Source organism: Pristiophorus japonicus, unplaced genomic scaffold, assembly GCF_044704955.1.
Source record: "Pristiophorus japonicus isolate sPriJap1 unplaced genomic scaffold, sPriJap1.hap1 HAP1_SCAFFOLD_1720, whole genome shotgun sequence".
Taxonomy (NCBI): domain Eukaryota; kingdom Metazoa; phylum Chordata; class Chondrichthyes; family Pristiophoridae; genus Pristiophorus; species Pristiophorus japonicus.
The window spans coordinates 19,088-43,189 of NW_027251404.1; the positions used below are offsets into that span (position 1 = coordinate 19,088).

Genomic DNA, 24,102 nt, shown 5'->3' on the forward strand with positions numbered 1-24,102 from the left:
TTTCAGCTTCTCTCAAAGTACAAGACTATTGCTACAATGTATTATGTACAAGATAAAATTCCAACAAGATTCAGCATATAGTCACACTTATGTGCACAAATTGAAATCTTCTGAAACTCTGGGGGGCTGGGGATAGAGACAAATTTCTTGCCACAATAGAATTCAACTGGATTTTTTTTTACCTCAACCAAAACATGAGAGATTATGGCATTATAGAACATTCTGCTCTTGTGGGTCTTTATTAACTGTTGATCAGCTTTTAAATGTCCCCCCCCCCCACCCCATTAAATATATTGTAACTAAATGTTTAATGTTCGCAGATGTAGTCAATCCCATGCAGACAAAACACAATGAATAGTTCACCAACCAGGTTATGCTTAAACTGTAAATACCAATTTAGTTTTGATGCTATTTTCAGGATTGAATTCTCTAAAAGTGGCTCCAATTGATGTTCTGCAATGTCTTGATATAGAAATTAAGCACCAAGGATTAAATGTTTGTGTTTGCTTTGGTGAACTTTATGTTTCTCAAGTTAAATGGCGTCAGTACTAAGAGCAAGTATTTTCTGATGGTAGTACCCAGTGGTAGCATCAAGCAAAAACTTGCCTGTTCTCAATCTCAGAAGGGCATCATAATTGCACCTGTATGACATTTCCATTGTCTACACCAGCCATTCTTCTGGCCTCTGTCAGACTGCCAGTTGGTTGTTAAAATTATGATCGGTTTTGTGCAGTGGGCTCATGCAGACGAGGAGCTGGATAAGACGCTCTCAAAATCTCACACAGCTAGTAGAAAAAACAGGTGGTCATCAGTTGGGCTAATCCCAGAGCCCAAGAGAGAAAATATGACATTATGGCTCCATCCCACACTTAGTTAAACTGCAAAAAATAGATTATCTGGTCATTATCGCATTGCTGTTTTGTAGGAGCTTGCTGTGCGCAAATTGGATGCTGTGTTTCCTACATTACAAAAGTGACTACACTTCAAAAGTACTTCATTGGCTGTAAAGCGCTTTGGGACGTCCTGAGGTTGTGAAAGGTGCTATATAAATGCAAGACTTTTTTTTCAAAAAATTAACTTTTCATGCCCAATTTTACACTAAGTATGACTTGTAATACATCATTCTATTCAGGTCAATCAAGCGTACAATTATGTGTATGTTAAGCAGCGTCCTTATGCATAAGGCAATTATAATGAATCACTTTTTCATAGGAACCTAAAAAGAAAATCTAAAAGGTAAGTTTTGCATAATGAGCGTGTAAGAACATAATCACACTGAATATAATGAAACAGTTTATTGTAAGTTTCAAAACTGAGATCACTTGCTCCATCACATGACACAATCTTTAGCACAAATCAGCTCTATATAGCCTACTTAATCAGAACGATACACATTATAGAGAGGAAGAAAGTGAATTTTTGCCCAAACCACTTTCAAAAAAGCTGGTATGAGGTCCGTCATACTGCACAACATCCCATGGACTAGATGCCATCAAAATAAATACTAAATGACTGACAAGTGAATTCTAGAAAATAGTCAGTGAATCCGATCTCAGTGCTCAGGTAATACCCATGAAGTCACTATAGTGGCAGACACTCAGCTACATGAACCATCTTCAATATATACACATTACCATCACATCCACCCAACTCGGAGGTGCTCGTGACAAACTGGATTTATTTTAAGGAAGCACCATTGTACAGTTACATTGAGGGAGACAATGGAGGGAAAATGCAAGTCATTGGTCCAAAATTGTTTTGTTTTTTAATTTTGATCCCCTCCACAGATTTGAGACCAAATACAATGTTTTCCCTTCCTCTAGTAAATGAGCACTAGAAAGCAACTTTCTTTGTCTTCTAATGATTCTATCCTAATTTCAGATCATTTAAAAAAAAAATGTTTTAATTTCCTGCATCAGAATAAAATGGAGGCGAACCTACACACTGCTTTTCAGCAGCAATGACCCTGGACCAATGCTAAACATATGGAGTGGGTATGGAGAGTTAAAACAGAGTCAGAGATACCCTGGACATGCACCATACGAGACGCCACTCGATTCCCATTCTCAAGTGGCAGTTCCCAGGTCACACGAGCTAGAAAGTTCATCTTTGGCAAAGCAACGTTACATGGAATAGTGTAACTGTTCTGGCAGATCGTAGGTGGCTGCTACATGTATTAAAGGGTCAAGTCTCTGTATCTGCAGAAAATGATTTCTAAGATACCAAGAAAAATATAGAAGGGGAAGGCATCATTACAAACAAAGTTTAATGCGATCAAGCCCTAAAAAGAACAGCATTGTTGGATCTGAATAATTAGCTTTATGGAGGAGGGTTTCACTTGTTATTTTTTGTTACCCGCCTTCTGGAATATTTAGCTTTTGCTGAGACACATTCAAAATGTAATTTTGTTCTGTAATTCTACCAAATTTAGTAACTGCCCTCACCCCAACACCCAGTTTGCTATCTATGGTTAGGGGAGGATAAGTCCAGCCTGTGGAGAACACACACAGCCAATATTACTTCACTGATCTGTTGGAGAGATGAGAAGGTTCTCCTTTTCCCTTATACTTACATTCTCTCATTCCTCTCTCACCAATGCAACAACTACAACCTGTGAACATCCCATTTCCCATTTGCAAGACCAAAGAAAGGTTAGAATTCAGTGTCAATAATCGGAAAAAGACACCACAATTTTACAAAAAGCAGGGCCTGGTGTTTCTGCTCGGTTGTACTGGGTATTTTTTTTTCTGCGCAATTAGCCTGATATCGGCCAAAGCAGCGCAAAAGATCACGGAATTTTAAGCACAAATTACGTTCAGTGCAAATCAACTTTCCGCGATCTTTTGCGCTAGTTTAAAAAAAAACTGGCCACACCCCCAGAACAAATTAATCACCATTGCGAGTTTCCGCTAATTGCACTCGTTTGCCAGCCTTCGAGGTGGCTCTTAAAATTAAGCTGTTTCTTTTGGATGCATGACACTAATAAGCACGTTTGAAAAGCTTTTGAGTAATTTAAACTTTTTTTTTCCACGAATGACATCTGTACACCAATATAACTAGCAAATGGTTCTGTATGGTTTTGTTTCAAGTCAATTTCAGCTAATTAAAAATCGGGTTACTCAGGTGGTGGACTAGATACGGGGTAAAATGCTTATTTTTTGTGATAAACCCATTTTTCAGCTGTATTATTTAAACTGCACCAAGTTACCACTCAAATGTATCACGGAATTTTTAAAACAAAAGCAAGTTATGTTCCAAAACTCTGCCCCATTGCGCTGGTTCATGGCAGATTTTGCATTTGGCGATATACAAATGAGTTTGAGCAGACACTTGAGCGGGAAAAAAAACTTCTGAAAACGAGCTCAATTTTGGGTGCATTTTGTTCCTGGGTTGCCGATTGTGCCCAAAGCGGAAACTCAACCCAGAGTTGTTTCTACTTTCCGGACACAGACTGTACGTTTACAGGTCTCCATTTAAAGCCACAGTTCCCGTTTGTGACAGGTTGGGATTTGGGATGCTCTCCTGCTCGGTTCTCAGCCATCAAATACTGTGCTACAATCAATTCAAAATGCTACACACTTTCAAAATAAGTCAACCATGGAACTAGCTGCTGGAGCGTGTGCCTACTTAGTGCACAGGGAAAAACACTGGACAGCGTTCTCTGAAGTCAGAAGGGCTCGTGAGTATTTTCTTGGCACTCTTCCACAGAAACAGCCTCCAAATAATAAAAAAAAAGCTAATTTAGTTTCTCTCTCGTCTCAAATTCTACAGACGCAGCCACAGTTGCGAAGTTTAAAAAGATGTTTAATTATCATATCCCTGATACCACAGCAGCTCGTTGTTCTGTTTGTGTTTAGCAAGATGCCACATGAGCTCACCGTCGCTTGCAAACCTCAACATGCACATCTCGCATTTGTAGGGCAGCGCTGCCGTGTGGCTCATGTCTATGTGGGATCGGAGGTTTGCAATCTGCTCAGTGGAATAATCACAGTACTGACACAAGTAGATCTCCTGAGATGAGTGCATGTTCAAGTGTTTGTTGTATTCGGCCGTGTTGCAAAAGCCCTTCCCGCAATCGTCGCACACAAACGGAAAGAACCGGGCATGCTCAATTGCCACATGCCGGTTGACGTTGCCATACAGCCGGCTTCTGTAGCCACACGACTGACATATAAAGAAATTTCTCTCCCGGTCAAAGCTCACTTTACTCATGAAGCCCGCTGGTCCCTGAAGTCCATCCTCGGAAGAGTCGTTCATCTCCATGAGACTGTACGCATGCTCAGCAAGGACATGGCTGTGCAGCTCGCCAGCATCATCTGTGCCGTACTCACAGAACTGGCAGAGGTACTGCTCATCGCCATCATGCTGCTGCAAGTGAAGATGGAGCTCGCTGGTGCTGCAGAAGTGAATGTTGCACTGCTCGCACCAGTACAGATACTCGCTGATGTGGACATCCGCCACGTGCAACTCGAGCGCCTTGGGGTTTTCAGCAATGTGGCTGCACAACTGGCAGGCATTTGGATCTTCTGCCTCGTGTGCCTGCAAGTGCTTGTGGAGCAGACTGTACGTTAGAAATTCACGCTTGCAGACTGGGCAGGTGTTGGGCAGAGTGTCTGTGTGCCTGAGAATAACATGCTGCTTCAGCTCCACCGGGTACTTGCTGTTGAAGTCACAGTGCTCGCAGCTGTAGAGTCCATCGCAAGACGGTTTTCGCAGAGGCCACTTATGTTGATAAAGAATGGCTGAGCAAGGGGATTTGGCCCGTCTCTCGGAACCATCACTAACTGAACTTTCCGTTGTATCGTCTTGGTGTTTGCTGGGGGATGAAACTTCCTGTTCCGGATGGTAGGGGTTATATTTGCTCTCTTGGTCGTTAAAAGGGCTCCAGTTTTCAATTCCGCACTGCCTCTTGTTAGTTCCTTTCAAAACAGAGTTTATTGTTCTCACAGTCATGCAAAGGTCTGAAAAGATGAAGTAAATTAAAAAAACATGTTGTTGCATTTAAGACACTCTTGAAAACTCTACCAAATTTTCTCCTCCCCATGTTTTTAAAAACATAGCTTTCAAGCTATCTCCATCGCCAATGTCATTGCCAAACGAAAATTAAAGCTAAAAAAAAATGAAAATTGTGTTTTTTCTATAATGGGCTGTCAATCTGCAACGACAGAAAATCTAGCCTCCACTGTCCAGGTTCACTCAATGGTCACTTGGGCAAGGATCCCGAGAGCTGCTGGCAACCTTGGACCTGTACTCCGGCATGATTCATTGCTTTAAGGAGAGGACAAGGAGAGAAAATTGTGGGGAAGGGAGGGAATAAACAAAAAAAAGTCATCTCTAAGGAGTTGTCACTGGCTTCTTCTAGTTTGTAGGACAAGCCTAACAGTATTAGGATTAATAGTCCCTCCCAAAAATGTTGCAATGAAGAAACAATCCAATTTGGTTTTATATCACAGACAAAAAGAAATATCCTCCATTCAGTGAGTGAGTGCATCATTTCTACCTTAGTGGATAGACAATACAAGAAAGACTTGCATTTATATAGCGCCTTTCATGACCACCAGATGTCTCAAAACACTTTACAGCCAGTGAAGTATTTTTGGAGTGTAGTCACTGTCGTAATGTGGGAAACGCAGCAGCCAATTTGCACACAGCAAACTCCCACAAACAGCAATGTGATAGTGACCAGATAATCTATTTTTATTATGTTGACTGAGGGATAAATATTGGCCAGGACACCGGGGATAATTCCCCTGCTCTTCTCGAAATGCCTGTAGTGCCGTGGGATCTTTTACGTCCACCCGAGAAGGCAGACGGGACCTCGGTTTAATGTCTCATCCAAAAGACGGCAACTCCGACAGTGCAGCACTTGCTCAATACTGCATTGGAGTGTCAGCCTATGTGCTCAAGTTCCTGGAGTGGGACTTGAACACACAACCTTCTGACTCAGAGGCAAGTGTGCTACCCACTGAGCCACAGCTGACACACAGGTAATATTTAAAGATACAAGCATTCTTCATTAATAATTTTAAACCCACCTTGTGAATCACTTGAACTGTTACAGTGTTCGGGACTGCTTTCCTCATCATCTTCAACCGTGGAGTCAGACCCTACAAAAAAGAGAAAACCATTTAGAGGATGAATCCCACTGTAGGTACATTGACTAACAAATTTCTTCCCTTGTCCTTGCTTTCCTGAAGGCAAGGACATACGCGAGGGTCAACGCTTCTGTAACTTTCTCAAGTAGCCATTCCGCATGTGAACTTGGATAGTATCAGCAGGGTACTCAACACTTGCTCCTCTTTCAGTCTTCTTGTGATATTTGTCATTCCCCAGCAAAGTAGAGAAACTTATCTGCTCTTAAGGTTCTATCAATGCCACTCTGTCATTGGCTGCAAGGTAGCATACAAGATCAAGTTGGGTGAATTTCCTTGAAATTATTGAATCTCTAGGAACTGTCTGTCTTCCACTCAGCTGTAATATTAAATATAACACATTTAGCAATCAGTGTTTGTATCTAGCATTGCCAGGGGAGGTTTTGGGTAATGATCATTCAACAAAATTCAAAGCGATAGCATATAAAAAAAGAGTACAAAAGCAAGAAGCAATGCTCAACCTGTACAAATCATTGGTTAGGCGACAGTTAGAATGTTTTGTTCAGTTCTGAGCACCTTACTTGAATGTCAAGGGCATGGAGAGAGTGCAGAAGTGATTCACTGAGATGAAACCAGGGATGAGAAGCTTTTGTTATGAACAGAAATTGAAGAAAGTGAGGTCCCTTTCATTAGAACAAAAAGTTAACAGGAGATCTGATCGAGGTGTTCACGATAGGGAGGGGTTTTGATACGGTCAATTGGAAAAAACTATTTCCACTGTTTGGTAAGTCGGTAACCAGAGGGCATGAATTTATCATCACAAAAGTAATGGTCAGAATGTTTCTTTAAAAAGACTGCCCTATCGGAAACAATGGTAGAAGCAGAATTCATAACTGCTTTAAAAAACATGGAGAGATACTTCAAAAGGAAAACAATTGAAAGGGTATGGGAAAGGTGGATTGCTCTTTCAGAGAGTTGGCACAGTCAGGGTGGGCCCAGGAACCTCCTCCTGTACTGCTAAACTGTTGTGGACTCATGTCCACTAGGAATTGGCTTAAGATTATTCCACTTCTCATATTCTCGGCATGAGCTCGATGGGCCGAATGGCCTTCTTCCGTGCTGTAACCATTCTATGATCTTCTCACTAACCACAGAGAGTTGAGACTTTCAATACGCATGGCAACTCCTCGACCTTGCCATTTCCCGTGGCCCCTCTACTCCCACGGTCTCAATTAAAGACAATACCATCTCCGACCACTTCCTCATATCCCTCACATCCCATGACCCCTTTCCAACCTACTTCCTTTTGCATTGGTACTCAAAGAAAACTCTGTTCTAAGTAATTTATAACTGCACTTTCAAATTCCCACGATATTTCTGCAATTATTGCTTTGCTCAACCTTTCCTGTCAGCTCCTCCTTTGATGCCCTTGGTCCCAGCAAAACCTCAACTCTCTCCCATCCTTGTTGTTCTGCTGGTATGGCTCCCATCTTCACTCCCTTATGGCCCAAGGTGGACTTGAGCTAATCTGCGGCACAACTCGTTTTACCATCCATCACCAGATCTGACAGGTCCACATCAGGTGCTATCGGACGTCATGCACCTCTGCCAGTACCACCCATTATTCCAGGATCATCCAAGAATGCAAGCGTGTAGCGATAACCCTCAGCTTTTTTTCTCTACTACCAACTCTCTCTTTAAACCCCACCCCCTTGCCTCCTCCACAAAGTCACCAAGTTTCAAACCATCCGTTCAACTCCCTCTCCTTCTTTGCCACCAAACCAAATCGCCCCTCTGCCCACAACTCTGAACCCACATCGCTCTATAGTTTCTCTCCCATCTTCCTTCATGCCTTCTCAGTTGGTAGTCTTCTCACCTCGGAGTCAGAAGGTTGCTGGTTTAAGTCCTACTCCAGAGACCTGAGCACAAAGTCTAGGCTGTCTGAGGCAGTGCTGTACTGTTGGAGGTGCTGTCTTCTGGATGAGACTTTAAACCATTGTCCCATTTGCCTCTCAGGTGGATGTAAAAGATCCCATGGCACTATTTCAAAGTAGAGCAGGGGAATTCTCCCTGGTGTCCTGGCCAATATTTATCCCTCAACAACACCACAAAAAAAAACAGGTGGGGTCTGGCCATTTAGCTTACCTTCTTAACCAAGCTTTTGGTCATCTGTCCTAATACCTCATGTGGGTCGGTGTTAAATTTTATTTGATAACACTCCTGTGAAGCGCCTTGGGATGTGTTACTACATCAAAGGCGCTATATAATGTAAGTTTTTGTTGCGGTGTGCAAATTGGCTGCTGCGTGCTCCTTCATTACAAGTGACTACACTTCAAATAGTACTTAATTGGCGGTATAGCGCTTTGGGACATCCTGAGGTCCTAAAAGGTGCTATATAAATGCAAGTTATTTCTTTCTTTATGCCTTCGCCAAGCTCACCTCATTCCTGCTCCTGTAACATAACCTGAGGGACTCGAGAGAACCTATCTTTGGCTCCATCCTGATCTAGTTTGCTCTTTGGTGGTATCATTCCCAGGCATGGGGTCAACTTCTACATGTACGCCAATGACACCCAGCTCTCTCCCTCTCGATTGCTCCACTGCCTCTATATTGACAGACTACTTGTCCAACATCCAGTCGTGGACGACCCACAATTTTCTCGAGCCAAACATCGGTAAGGCCAAACACATCACTTTGTTATATCTCTGCCCAGTTGTTTGAGCAGTGTGGTATTTTGCACGGTCATTGGAGCAGTGTGGTATTTTGCACAGTCGTTTGTGCAGTGTGGTATTTTGCCCAGTCGTTGGAGCAGTGTGGTATTTTGCCCAGTCGTTGGAGCAGTGTGTTAATTTGCACAGTCGTTTGAGCAGTGTGTTAATTTGCACAGTCGTTTGAGCAGTGTGGTATTTTGCCCAGTCGTTGGAGCAGTGTGTTAATTTGCACAGTTGTTTGAGCAGTGTGGTATTTTGCAGTTGTTTGAGCAGTGTGGTATTTTGCACAGTTGTTTGAGCAGTGTGTTAATTTGCACAGTTGTTTGAGCAGTGTGTTAATTTGCACAGTTGTTTGAGCAGTGTGTTAATTTGCACAGTTGTTTGAGCAGTGTGTTAATTTGCACAGTTGTTTGAGCAGTGTGGTATTTTGCAGTTGTTTGAGCAGTGTGGTATTTTGCAGTTGTTTGAGCAGTGTGGTATTTTGCAGTTGTTTGAGCAGTGTGGTATTTTGCACAGTTGTTTGAGCAGTGTGTTATTTTACACAGTTGTTTGAGCAGTGTGGTATTTTGCAGTTGTTTGAGCAGTGTGGTATTTTGCAGTTGTTTGAGCAGTGTGGTATTTTGCAGTTGTTTGAGCAGTGTGGTATTTTGCACAGTTGTTTGAGCAGTGTGTTATTTTACACAGTTGTTTGAGCAGTGTGGTATTTTGCAGTTGTTTGAGCAGTGTGGTATTTTGCAGTTGTTTGAGCAGGGTGGTATTTTGCAGCTGTTTGAGCAGTGTGGTATTTTGCACAGTTGTTTGAGCAGTGTGTTATTTTGCAGTTGTTTGAGCAGTGTGGTATTTTACACAGTTGTTTGAGCAGTGTGGTATTTTGCAGTTGTTTGAGCAGTGTGGTATTTTAGTTGTTTGAGCAGGGTGGTATTTTGCACAGTTGTTTGAGCAGTGTGTTATTTTGCACAGTTGTTTGAGCAGTGTGTTATTTTGCAGTTGTTTGAGCAGTGTGTTATTTTACACAGTTGTTTGAGCAGTGTGGTATTTTGCAGTTGTTTGAGCAGTGTGGTATTTTGCAGTTGTTTGAGCAGGGTGGTATTTTAGTTGTTTGAGCAGGGTGGTATTTTGCAGCTGTTTGAGCAGTGTGGTATTTTGCACAGTTGATTGAGCAGTGTGTTATTTTGCAGTTGTTTGAGCAGTGTGTTATTTTGCAGTTGTTTGAGCAGTGTGGTATTTTACACAGTTGTTTGAGCAGTGTGGTATTTTGCAGTTGTTTGAGCAGGGTGGTATTTTGCAGCTGTTTGAGCAGTGTGGTATTTTGCACAGTTGTTTGAGCAGTGTGGTATTTTGCACAGTTGTTTGAGCAGTGTGGTATTTTGCAGTTGTTTGAGCAGTGTGGTATTTTGCACAGTTGTTTGAGCAGTGTGGTATTTTGCAGTTGTTTAAGCAGTGTGTTATTTTGCAGTTGTTTAAGCAGTGTGTTATTTTACAGTTGTTTGAGCAGTGTGTTATTTTACAATTGTTTGAGCAGTGTGGTATTTTGCAGTTGTTTGAGCAGTGTGATATTTTGCACAGTTGTTTGAGCAGTGTGGTATTTTGCAGTTGTTTGAGCAGTGTGGTATTTTGCACAGTTGTTTGAGCAGTGTGGTATTTTGCAGTTGTTTGAGCAGTGTGGTATTTTGCAGTTGTTTGAACAGTGTGGGATTTTGCAATTGTTTGAGCAGTGTGGTATTTTGCACAGTTGTTTGAACAGTGTGTTAATTTGCACAGTTGTTTGAGCAGTGTGTTATTTTGCACAGTTGTTTGAGCAGTGTGTTATTTTGCACAGTTGTTTGAGCAGTGTGTTAATTTGCACAGTTGTTTGAGCAGTGTGTTAATTTGCACAGTTGTTTGAGCAGTGTGTTATTTTGCACAGTTGTTTGAGCAGTGTGTTATTTTGCAGTTGTTTGAGCAGTGTGTTATTTTGCACAGTTGTTTGAGCAGTGTGTTAATTTGCACAGTTGTTTGAGCAGTGTGTTAATTTGCACAGTTGTTTGAGCAGTGTGTTATTTTGCACAGTTGTTTGAGCAGTGTGTTATTTTGCAGTTGTTTGAGCAGTGTGGTATTTTGCAGTTGTTTGAGCAGTGTGGTATTTTACACAGTTGTTTGAGCAGTGTGGTATTTTACACAGTTGTTTGAGCAGTGTGTTATTTTGCACAGTTGTTTGAGCAGTGTGGTATTTTGCAGTTGTTTGAGCAGTGTGTTAATTTGCAGTTGTTTGAGCAGTGGGTATTTTGCAGTTGTTTGAGCAGTGTGTTATGTTACACAGTTGTTTGAGCAGTGCGTTATATTGCACAGTTGTTTGAGCAGTGTGGTATTTTGCAGTTGTTTGAGCAGTGTGGTATTTTACACAGTTGTTTGAGCAGTGTGGTATTTTACACAGTTGTTTGAGCAGTGTGTTATTTTGCACAGTTGTTTGAGCAGTGTGGTATTTTGCAGTTGTTTGAGCAGTGTGTTATTTTACACTGCTGTTTGAGCAGTGTGTTATTTTGTACAGTTGTTTGAGCAGTGGGTATTTTGCAGTTGTTTGAGCAGTGCGTTATTTTACACAGTTGTTTGAGCAGTGCGTTATATTGCACAGTTGTTTGAGCAGTGTGGTATTTTGCAGTTGTTTGAGCAGTGGGTATTTTACACAGTTGTTTGAGCAGTGTGGTATTTTGCAGTTGTTTGAGCAGTGTGTTATTATGCACAGTTGTTTGAGCAGTGTGTTATTATGCACAGTTGTTTGAGCAGTGTTATTTTGCACAGTTGTTTGAGCAGTGTTATTTTGCACAGTTGTTTGAGCAGTGTGGTATTTTGCAGTTGTTTGAGTAGTGTGGTATTTTACACAGTTGTTTGAGCAGTGTGGTATTTTGCAGTTGTTTGAGCAGTGTGGTATTTTGCAGGTGTTTGAGCAGGGTGGTATTTTGCAGCTGTTTGAGCAGTGTGGTATTTTGCACAGTTGTTTGAGCAGTGTGTTATTTTGCAGTTGTTTGAGCAGTGTGGTATTTTGCACAGTTGTTTGAGCAGTGTGGTATTTTGCAGTTGTTTGAGCAGTGTGGTATTTTGCAGTTGTTGGAGCAGTGTGGTATTTTGCAGTTGTTTGAGCAGTGTGGTATTTTGCAGTTGTTTGAGCAGTGTGGTATTTTGCAGTTGTTTGAGCAGTGTGGTATTTTGCAGTTGTTTGAGCAGTGTGGTATTTTGCAGTTGTTTGAGCAGTGTGTTATTTTGCAGTTGTTTGAGCAGTGTGTTATTTTGCAGTTGTTTGAGCAGTGTGTTATTTTGCAGTTGTTTGAGCAGTGTGGTATTTTGCACAGTTTGAGCAGTGTGTTAATTTGCACAGTTGTTTGAGCAGTGTGTTATTTTGCACAGTTGTTTGAGCAGTGTGTTAATTTGCACAGTTGTTTGAGCAGTGTTTTAATTTGCACAGTTGTTTGAGCAGTGTGTTATTTTGCACAGTTGTTTGAGCAGTGTGTTATTTTGCAGTTGTTTGAGCAGTGTGTTAATTTGCACAGTTGTTTGAGCAGTGGGTATTTTGCAGTTGTTTGAGCAGTGTGTTATTTTACACAGTTGTTTGAGCAGTGTGTTATTTTGCACAGTTGTTTGAGCAGTGTGGTATTTTGCAGTTGTTTGAGCAGTGGGTATTTTACACAGTTGTTTGAGCAGTGTGTTATTTTGCACAGTTGTTTGAGCAGTGTGTTATTTTGCAGTTGTTTGAGCAGTGTGTTATTTTGCAGTTGTTTGAGCAGTGTGTTATTTTGCAGTTGTTTGAGCAGTGTGGTATTTTGCACAGTTTGAGCAGTGTGTTAATTTGCACAGTTGTTTGAGCAGTGTGTTATTTTGCACAGTTGTTTGAGCAGTGTGTTAATTTGCACAGTTGTTTGAGCAGTGTTTTAATTTGCACAGTTGTTTGAGCAGTGTGTTATTTTGCACAGTTGTTTGAGCAGTGTGTTATTTTGCAGTTGTTTGAGCAGTGTGTTAATTTGCACAGTTGTTTGAGCAGTGGGTATTTTGCAGTTGTTTGAGCAGTGTGTTATTTTACACAGTTGTTTGAGCAGTGTGTTATATTGCACAGTTGTTTGAGCAGTGTGGTATTTTGCAGTTGTTTGAGCAGTGGGTATTTTACACAGTTGTTTGAGCAGTGTGTTATTTTGCACAGTTGTTTGAGCAGTGTTATTTTGCACAGTTGTTTGAGCAGTGTGGTATTTTGCAGTTGTTTGAGCAGTGTGGTATTTTGCAGTTGTTTGAGCAGTGTGGTATTTTACAGTTGTTTGAGCAGTGGGTATTTTACACAGTTGTTTGAGCAGTGTGTTATTTTGCAGTTGTTTGAGCAGTGTGGTATTTTGCAGTTGTTTGAGTAGTGTGGTATTTTGCACAGTTGTTTGAGCAGTGTGGTATTTTACACAGTTGTTTGAGCAGTGTGGTATTTTACACAGTTGTTTGAGCAGTGTGGTATTTTGCAGTTGTTTGAGCAGTGTGTTATTTTGCAGTTGTTTGAGCAGTGTGTTATTTTGCAGTTGTTTGAGCAGTGTGGTATTTTTTGCAGTTGTTTGAGCAGTGTGGTATTTTAGTTGTTTGAGCAGGGTGGTATTTTGCAGTTGTTTGAGCAGTGAGTTATTTTGCACAGTTGTTTGAGCAGTGTGTTATTTTGCACAGTTGTTTGAGCAGTGTGTTATTTTGCAGTTGTTTGAGCAGTGTGTTATTTTACACAGTTGTTTGAGCAGTGTGGTATTTTGCAGTTGTTTGAGCAGTGTGGTATTTTACACAGTTGTTTGAGCAGGGTGGTATTTTAGTTGTTTGAGCAGGGTGGTATTTTGCAGCTGTTTGAGCAGTGTGGTATTTTGCACAGTTGTTTGAGCAGTGTGGTATTTTGCAGTTGTTTAAGCAGTGTGTTATTTTGCAGTTGTTTAAGCAGTGTGTTATTTTACAGTTGTTTGAGCAGTGTGTTATTTTACAGTTGTTTGAGCAGTGTGTTATTTTACAATTGTTTGAGCAGTGTGGTATTTTGCAGTTGTTTGAGCAGTGTGATATTTTGCACAGTTGTTTGAGCAGTGTGGTATTTTGCACAGTTGTTTGAGCAGTGTGGTATTTTGCACAGTTGTTTGAGCAGTGTGGTATTTTGCAGTTGTTTGAGCAGTGTGGTATTTTGCAGTTGTTTGAACAGTGTGGGATTTTGCAATTGTTTGAGCAGTGTGGTATTTTGCACAGTTGTTTGAACAGTGTGTTATTTTACAGTTGTTTGAGCAGTGTGTTATTTTGCACAGTTGTTTGAGCAGTGTGTTATTTTGCACAGTTGTTTGAGCAGTGTGTTATTTTGCACAGTTGTTTGAGCAGTGTGTTATTTTGCACAGTTGTTTGAACAGTGTGTTATTTTGCACAGTTGTTTGAGCAGTGTGTTATTTTGCACAGTTGTTTGAGCAGTGTGTTAATTTGCACAGTTGTTTGAGCAGTGTGTTAATTTGCACAGTTGTTTGAGCAGTGTGTTATTTTGCACAGTTGTTTGAGCAGTGTGTTATTTTGCAGTTGTTTGAGCAGTGTGGTATTTTGCAGTTGTTTGAGCAGTGTGGTATTTTACACAGTTGTTTGAGCAGTGTGGTATTTTACACAGTTGTTTGAGCAGTGTGTTATTTTGCACAGTTGTTTGAGCAGTGTGGTATTTTGCAGTTGTTTGAGCAGTGTGGTATTTTACACAGTTGTTTGAGCAGTGTGGTATTTTACACAGTTGTTTGAGCAGTGTGTTATTTTGCACAGTTGTTTGAGCAGTGTGGTATTTTGCAGTTGTTTGAGCAGTGTGTTATTTTACACTGCTGTTTGAGCAGTGTGTTATTTTGTACAGTTGTTTGAGCAGTGGGTATTTTGCAGTTGTTTGAGCAGTGTGTTATTTTACACAGTTGTTTGAGCAGTGCGTTATATTGCACAGTTGTTTGAGCAGTGTGGTATTTTGCAATTGTTTGAGCAGTGGGTATTTTTTGCAGTTGTTTGAGCAGTGTGGTATTTTGCAGTTGTTTGAGCAGTGTGTTATTATGCACAGTTGTTTGAGCAGTGTGTTATTATGCACAGTTGTTTGAGCAGTGTTATTTTGCACAGTTGTTTGAGCAGTGTTATTTTGCACAGTTGTTTGAGCAGTGTGGTATTTTGCAGTTGTTTGAGCAGTGGGTATTTTACACAGTTGTTTGAGCAGTGTGTTATTTTGCAGTTGTTTGAGTAGTGTGGTATTTTACACAGTTGTTTGAGCAGTGTGGTATTGTGCAGTTGTTTGAGCAGTGTGGTATTTTGCAGGTGTTTGAGCAGGGTGGTATTTTGCAGCTGTTTGAGCAGTGTGGTATTTTGCACAGTTGTTTGAGCAGTGTGTTATTTTGCAGTTGTTTGAGCAGTGTGGTATTTTGCACAGTTGTTTGAGCAGTGTGGTATTTTGCAGTTGTTTGAGCAGTGTGGTATTTTGCAGTTGTTGGAGCAGTGTGGTATTTTGCAGTTGTTGGAGCAGTGTGGTATTTTGCAGTTGTTTGAGCAGTGTGGTATTTTGCAGTTGTTTGAGCAGTGTGTTATTTTGCAGTTGTTTGAGCAGTGTGTTATTTTGCAGTTGTTTGAGCAGTGTGTTATTTTGCAGTTGTTTGAGCAGTGTGTTATTTTGCAGTTGTTTGAGCAGTGTGGTATTTTGCACAGTTTGAGCAGTGTGTTAATTTGCACAGTTGTTTGAGCAGTGTGTTATTTTGCACAGTTGTTTGAGCAGTGTGTTAATTTGCACAGTTGTTTGAGCAGTGTTTTAATTTGCACAGTTGTTTGAGCAGTGTGTTATTTTGCACAGTTGTTTGAGCAGTGTGGTATTTTGCAGTTGTTTGAGCAGTGTGTTAATTTGCACAGTTGTTTGAGCAGTGGGTATTTTGCAGTTGTTTGAGCAGTGTGTTATTTTACACAGTTGTTTGAGCAGTGTGTTATTTTGCACAGTTGTTTGAGCAGTGGGTATTTTGCAGTTGTTTGAGCAGTGTGTTATTTTACACAGTTGTTTGAGCAGTGTGTTATATTGCACAGTTGTTTGAGCAGTGTGGTATTTTGCAGTTGTTTGAGCAGTGGGTATTTTACACAGTTGTTTGAGCAGTGTGTTATTTTGCACAGTTGTTTGAGCAGTGTTATTTTGCACAGTTGTTTGAGCAGTGTTATTTTGCACAGTTGTTTGAGCAGTGTGGTATTTTGCAGTTGTTTGAGCAGTGTGGTATTTTGCAGTTGTTTGAGCAGTGTGGTATTTTACAGTTGTTTGAGCAGTGGGTATTTTACACAGTTGTTTGAGCAGTGTGTTATTTTGCAGTTGTTTGAGCAGTGTGGTATTTTGCAGTTGTTTGAGTAGTGTGGTATTTTGCACAGTTGTTTGAGCAGTGTGGTATTTTGCAGTTGTTTGAGCAGTGTGGTATTTTACACAGTTGTTTGAGCAGTGTGGTATTTTACACAGTTGTTTGAGCAGTGTGGTATTTTACACAGTTGTTTGAGCAGTGTGGTATTTTACACAGTTGTTTGAGCAGTGTGGTATTTTGCAGTTGTTTGAGCAGTGTGTTATTTTGCAGTTGTTTGAGTAGTGTGGTATTTTGCAGTTGTTTGAGCAGTGTGTTATTTTGCAGTTGTTTGAGCAGTGTGGTATTTTTTGCAGTTGTTTGAGCAGTGTGTTATAAACATAGAAACATAGAAAATAGGTGTAGGAGCAGGCCATTCTGCCCTTCTAGCCTGCACCGCCATTCAATGAGTTCATGGCTGAACATGAAACTTCAGTACCCACTTCCTGCTTTCACGCCATACCCCTTGATCCCCCGAGTAGTAAGGACTTCATCTAATTCCCTTTTGAATATATTTAGTGAATTGGCCTCAACTACTTCCTGTGGTAGAGAATTCCACAGGTTCACCACTCTCTGGGTGAAGAAGTTTCTCCTTATCTCGGTCCTAAATGGCTTACCCCTTATCCTTAGACTGTGACTCCTGGTTCTGGACTTCCCCAACATTGGGAACATTCTTCCTGCATCCAACCTGTCCAAACCCGTCAGAATTTTAAACGTTTCTATGAGGTCCCCTCTCACTCTTCTGAACTCCAGTGAATACAAGCCCAGTTGATCCAGTCTTTCTTGATAGGTCAGTCCCACCATCCCGGGAATCAGTCTGGTGAATCTTCGCTGCACTCCCTCAATAGCAAGAATGTCCTTCCTCAAGTTAGGAGACCAAAACTGCACACAATACTCCAGGTGTGGCCTCACCAAGGCCCTGTACAACTGTAGCAACACCTCCCTGCCCCTGTACTCAAATCCCCTCGCTATGAAGGCCAACATGCCATTTGCTTTCTTAACCGCCTGCTGTACCTGCATGCCAACCTTCAATGACTGATGTACCATGACACCCAGGTCTCGTTGCACCTTCCCTTTTCCTAATCTGTCACCATTCAGATAATAGTCTGTCTCTCTGTTTTTACCACCAAAGTGGATAACCTCACATTTATCCACATTATACTTCATCTGCCACGCATTTGCCCACTCACCTAACCTATCCAAGTCACTCTGTAGCCTCATAGCATCCTCCTGGCAGCTCACACTGCCACCCAACTTAGTGTCATCCGCAAATTTGGAGATACTACATTTAATCCCCTCGTCTAAATCATTAATGTACAATGTAAACAGCTGGGGCCCCAGCACAGAACCCTGCGGTACCCCACTAGTCACTGCCTGCCATTCCGAAAAGTACCCATTTACTCCTACTCTTTGTTTCCTGTCTGACAACCAGTTCTCAATCCACGTCAGCACACTACCCCCAATCCCATGTGCTTTAACTTTGCACATTAATCTCCTGTGTGGGACCTTGTCGAAAGCCTTCTGAAAGTCCAAATATACCACATCAACTAGTACTCCTTTGTCCACTTTATTGGAAACATCCTCAAAAAATTCCAGAAGATTTGTCAAGCATGATTTCCCTTTCACAAATCCATGCTGACTTGGACCTATCATGTCACCATTTTCCAAATGCGCTGCTATGACATCCTTAATAATTGATTCCATCATTTTACCCACTACTGAGGTCAGGCTGACCGGTCTATAATTCCCTGCTTTCTCTCTCCCTCCTTTTTTAAAAAGTGGGGTTACATTGGCTCCCCTCCACTCGATAGGAACTGATCCAGAGTCAATAGAATGTTGGAAAATGACTGTCAATGCATCCGCTATTTCCAAGGCCACCTCCTTAAGTACTCTGGGATGCAGTCCATCAGGCCCTGGGGATTTATCGGCCTTCAATCCCATCAATTTCCCCAACACAATTTCCCGACTAATAAAGATTTCCCTCAGTTCCTCCTCCTTACTAGACCCTCTGACTACTTTTATATCCGGAAGGTTGTTTGTGTCCTCCTTAGTGAATACTGAACCAAAGTACTTGTTCAATTGGTCTGCCATTTCTTTGTTCCCCGTTATGACTTCCCCTGATTCTGACTGCAGGGGACCTACGTTTGTCTTTACTAACCTTTTTCTCTTTACATACCTATAGAAACTTTTGCAATCCGCCTTAATGTACCCTGCAAGCTTCTTCTCGTACTCCATTTTCCCTGCCCTAATCAAACCCTTTGTCCTCCTCTGCTGAGTTCTAAATTTCTCCCAGTCCCCAGGTTCGCTGCTATTTCTGGCCAATTTGTATGCCATTTCCTTGGCTTTAATACTATCCCTGATTTCCCTAGATAGCCACGGTTGAGCCACCTTCCCTTTTTTATTTTTACGCCAGACAGGAATGTACAATTGTTGTAATTCATCCATGCGGTCTCTAAATGTCTGCCATTGCCCATCCACAGTCAACCCCTTAAGTATCATTAGCCAATTTATCTTAGCCAATTCATGCCTCATACCTTCAAAGTTACCCTTCTTTAAGTTCTGGACCATGGTCTCTGAATTAACTGTTTCATTCTCCATCCTAATGCAGAATTCCACCATATTATGGTCACTCTTCCCCAAGGGGCCTCGCACAATGAGATTGCTAATTAATCCTCTCTCATTACACAACACCCAGTCTAAGATGGCCTCCCCCCTAGTTGGTTCCTCGACATATTGGTCTAGAAAACCATCCCTTATGCATTCCAGGAAATCCTCCTCCACCGTATTGCTTCCAGTTTGGCTAGCCCAATCTATGTGCATATTAAAGTCACCCATTATAACTGCTGCACCTTTATTGCATGCACTCCTAATTTCCTGTTTGATGCCCTCCCCAACATCACTACTACTGTTTGGAGGTCTGTACACAACTCCCACTAACGATTTTTGCCCTTTAGTGTTCTGCAGCTCTACCCATATAGATTCCACATCATCCAAGCTAATGTCTTTCCTAACTATTGCATTAATCTCCTCTTTAACCAGCAATGCTACCCCACCTCCTTTTCCTTTTATTCTATCCTTCCTGAATGTTGAATACCCCTGGATGTTGAGTTCCCAGCCCTGATCATCCTGGAGCCACGTCTCCGTAATCCCAATCACATCATATTTGTTAACATCTATTTGCACAGTTAATGCATCCACCTTATTGCGGATACTCCTTGCATTAAGACACAAAGCCTTCAGGCTTGCTTTTTTAACACCCTTTGTCCTTCTAGAATTTTGCTGTACAGTGGCCCTTTTTGTTCTTTGCCTTGGGTTTCTCTGCCCTCCACTTTTCCTCATCTCCTTTCTGTCTTTTGCTTTTGCCTCATTTTTGTCTCCCTGCATAGGTTCCCATCCCCCTGCAATATTAGTTTAACTCCTCCCCAACAGCACTAGCAAACACTCCCCCTAGGACATTGGTTCCGGATCTGCCCAGGTGCAGACCGTCCGGTTTGTACTGGTCCCACCTCCCCCAGAACCGGTTCCAATGCCCCAAGAATTTGAATCCCTCCCTGCTGCACCACTGCTCAAGCCATGTATTCATCTGCGCTATCCTGCGATTCCTACTCTGACTAGCACGTGGCACTGGTAGCAATCCCGAGATTACTACTTTTGAGGTCCTACTTTTTAATTTAGCTCCTAGTTCCTTAAATTCTTTTCGTAGGACCTCATCCCTTTTTTTAACCTATGTCGTTGGTACCAATGTGCACCACGACAACTGGCTGTTCTCCCTCCCATTTCAGAATGTCCTGCACCCGCTCCGAGACATCCTTGACCCTTGCACCAGGGAGGCAACATACCATCCTGGAGTCTCGGTTGCGTCCGCAGAAACGCCTATCTATTCCCCTCACCATCGAATCCCCTATCACTATCGCGCTCCCACTCTTTTTCCTGCCCTCCTTTGCAGCAGAGCCATCTACGGTGCCATGAACTTGGCTGCTGCTGCCCTCCCCTGATGAGTCATCCTCCCCAACAGTACTCAAAGCAGTGTATCTGTTTTGCAGGGGGATGACCACAGGGGACCCCTGCACTATCTTTCTTGCACTGCTCTTCCTGCTGGTCTTCCATTCCCTATCTGGCTGTGGACCCTTCTCCTGCGGTAAGACCAACTCACGACACGTGATACTCACGTCATTCTCAGCATCGTGGATGCTCCAGAGTGAATCCACCCTCAGCTCCAGGGCCGCAACGCGCCCGTCAAGAGCTCGAGGCGGATACACTTCCCACGCACGTAGCGCCCAGGGACACCGGAAGTTATTTTGCACAGTTGTTTGAGCAGTGTGTTATTTTGCACAGTTGTTTGAGCAGTGTGTTATTTTGCACAGTTGTTTGAGCAGTGTGTTATTTTGCACAGTTGTTTGAGCAGTGTGTTATTTTGCACAGTTGTTTGAGCAGTGTGTTATTTTGCACAGTTGTTTGAGCAGTGTGTTATTTTGCACAGTTGTTTGAGCAGTGTGTTATTTTGCACAGTTGTTTGAGCAGTGTGTTATTTTGCACAGTTGTTTGAGCAGTGTGTTATTTTGCACAGTTGTTTGAGCAGTGTGTTATTTTGCACAGTTGTTTGAGCAGTGTGTTATTTTGCACAGTTGTTTGAGCAGTGTGTTATTTTGCACAGTTGTTTGAGCAGTGTGTTATTTTGCACAGTTGTTTGAGCAGTGTGTTATTTTGCACAGTTGTTTGAGCAGTGTGTTATTTTGCACAGTTGTTTGAGCAGTATGTTATTTTGCACAGTTGTTTGAGCAGTGTGGTATTTTACACAGTTGTTTGAGCAGTATGTTATTTTGCACAGTTGTTTGAGCAGTGTGGTATTTTACACAGTTGTTTGAGCAGTGTGTTATTTTGCACAGTTGTTTGAGCAGTGTGTTATTTTGCACAGTTGTTTGAGCAGTGTGTTATTTTGCACAGTTGTTTGAGCAGTGTGTTATTTTGCAGTTGTTTGAGCAGTGTGTTATTTTGCACAGTTGTTTGAGCAGTGTGTTATTTTGCACAGTTGTTTGAGCAGTGTGTTATTTTGCAGTTGTTTGAGCAGTGTGTTAATTTGCACAGTTTGAGCAGTGTGTTATTTTACACAGTTGTTTGAGCAGTGTGTTATTTTGCACAGTTGTTTGAGCAGTGTGTTATTTTGCACAGTTGTTTGAGCAGTGTGTTATTTTGCACAGTTGTTTGAGCAGTGTGTTATTTTGCACAGTTGTTTGAGCAGTGTGTTATTTTGCTGTTTGAGCAGTGTGGTATTTTGCAGTTGTTTGAGCAGTGTGGTATTTTGCAGTTGTTTGAGCAGTGTGTTATTTTACACAGTTGTTTGAGCAGTGTGTTATTTTACACAGTTGTTTGAGCAGTGTGTTATTTTACACAGTTGTTTGAGCAGTGTGTTATTTTACACAGTTGTTTGAGCAGTGTGGTATTTTGCAGTTGTTTGAGCAGTGTGGTATTTTGCACAGTTGTTTGAGCAGTGTGGTATTTTGCACAGTTGTTTGAGCAGTGTGTTATTTTACACAGTTGTTTGAGCAGTGTGTTATTTTACACAGTTGTTTGAGCAGTGTGGTATTTTGCACAGTTGTTTGAGCAGTGTGGTATTTTGCAGTTGTTTGAGCAGTGTGGTATTTTGCACAGTTGTTTGAGCAGTGTGGTATTTTGCACAGTTGTTTGAGCAGTGTGGTATTTTACACAGTTGTTTGAGCCCCCCCCAAAGCCCCACCAAAACACTCGGCCTCTAATACCTGAGTAACGCGAGGGATTTAAGCTCTTCCTCCTCTTCCGTTTGCCATTTTCACTCATGGTGCCCCCACTGGAAGGCGGCGCTTGTTTCCGGCCCTCACACGGGCCTTGCGGCCTGGACGGCTGGGGGTGGACGGCGGCGGCCTGGCCTGGCCTGCCCTGCTGCCTCGGGTGTCGAGGCAGAGCCCGGTCCCTTTGCCTGGACTACAGTTGGCGGCCACTCTTTCTTTCCCTTTTCCCCCAGCCCCGCGCTCGGCAAGGCCCCGAGCCTCGGTCTCTGTCGCTCTCTCCGCCTGTTCCTGCGGGTCACTCCTCGCTCGGCCTCGCTCACAAATGGAGACGCTCCCTAACAGCATGACGTCAGCGCCACTTCCGTGCCCGACTTCGACTGCGCGCGCAGAGGGAGCGTCTGCATTTTCCAAATCAGAGACAAAACGTCCGAGACCTTGCGTGCCATGGTCACTTTATGTACAATGTTCTCAAAACCCATCCCATCTGCATGATCACTGAATTATATCCTTCTACATATATCTAAGTTATTACAATTTTTATGCCACTTTTCCATTGCAGCCTTATTACACTATTACACGTCAGCACTGACTTCAAACAAATTATTCATAAATTCTGGGCTTGCTGTAAAGGCATCATTTAATTATTGGAGCAGCCAACTCCGGTTGGAGGTGATCAGGTGGCACACGATCATGTGACATCTGCATATGACATTGCCTTTCAGGTTCATAATACAATAGAGAACCAAGTTGAATATAGAAAGTATATAGGAGATCTAAAAAAAAAACAAATATGAGGGCGAGAGAGAGAGATAAAGAATGAGAATAGATCAGCGGCTAAAATAAAAGGGAACCCAAAAGTCTTTATAAGTATAGTATAGTAAAAGGGCGGGAATTAGGGAACGGAAAGTAAAAGAAAGTCTTATATAGTGCCTCTCACAACCACCAGACCTCCCAAAGTGCTTTACAGCCAATGACATTTTGAAGTGTAATCATTTTGTATGTGTAGGAAACGCAGCAGCAAATTTGCACGCAGCAAGCTCCCACAAACAGCATTGTGTTAATAACCAGTTTTAGTGCTGCTGATTAAGGGATAAATATTGGCTAGGACATAGGATAACCTCCCCGCTCGTTTTCAAAATAATGCCATGGAATCCTACACGTCCATCTGAGAGGGCCTCGGTTTAATGTCTCATCCGAAAGTGCAGCACTCCCTCAGTACTGCACTGGATTGTCAGCCTAGATTTTTGTGCTCAAGTCTCTGGAGTGAGACTTGAACCCACAACCTTCTGACTCAGTGATGAGGGTCCTACCACTGAGCCATGGGAGAGAAGGAGTTATTCTTATGGAGGCAGAATGCATGGCTGAGGTACTAAGTGAGTACTTTGCATCTGTCTTCACTAGAGAGGAGGATGTTGACAATTTAGCAATAAAGGAGGAGGTAGTAGCGATATTGGATACTATAAACATAGATAAAGAGGAGATACTTAAAAGTTTGGCAGTGCTCAAAGTAGAAAAGTCACCCGATCCAGATGGGATGCATCCTAGCTTACTGAGGGATGTAAGGATGGAAATTGCAGAGGCTTTGATCACAATCTTCCTATCCTCCTTCGATAGTGCCAGAGGACACTTCAATGCAAGGAGTATAGGAAATAAGGCAGATGAGCTGAGAGCATAGGTTGACACTTGGGATTACGATATTATAACTATTACTGAGACATGGCTGAAAGAAGGACAGGTATGGCAGCTCAACATTTCTGGTTACAGGGTTTTCAGATGGGATAGAGAGAGGGTAAAAAAGGAGGAGGGGAGGGTTCGCAGTATTCATTAAAGAAACAGTTACAGCTGTGAGAAGGGATGATATGTTAGAGGGGGTCATCAAACGAGGCCATATGTGTCATGTATCCAAACATGTTTACTGCTTGTACTATTACATATGATGGGCCACCAAAGGGCACTACTATGGGAAACTTGTACACCAGCTGTATGGTCACTAAGGTGTGCCACCAGAGGACACTGCAGTGGGAGACTTGTAGGTTACCTGTACAGGTGTGCCAGGCCCAGTATAAAAGGCAGGCCACCATGTGTGATCCTCACTCTGGAGTTACATTAAATGGACTAAGGTCACTACAGTTCAAGGACAATACCTTGCCTCGTGGAGTCATTATCAGAGCATCTAAAGATATAACAATATGGGTTGAACTAA

The 24,102-nt window shown here is 42.2% G+C and overlaps 1 protein-coding gene across 1 annotated transcript; it reads right to left on the reverse strand.

Annotated features, from left to right (window-relative positions):
* Positions 1 to 1,280: 1,280 nt before the first annotated feature.
* Positions 1,281 to 22,226, reverse strand: LOC139243540 (zinc finger protein 639-like). The gene is made up of 3 exons (XM_070870783.1): positions 21,891 to 22,226; positions 6,036 to 6,107; positions 1,281 to 4,961 (listed from the first exon to the last, which is right to left on the reverse strand). Exons 1-3 carry the CDS (start codon positions 21,946 to 21,948, stop codon positions 3,805 to 3,807), a joined length of 1,287 nt encoding a protein of 428 aa, XP_070726884.1. The 5' UTR covers positions 21,949 to 22,226; the 3' UTR covers positions 1,281 to 3,804.
* Between the last annotated feature and the right edge of the window lie 1,876 nt (positions 22,227 to 24,102).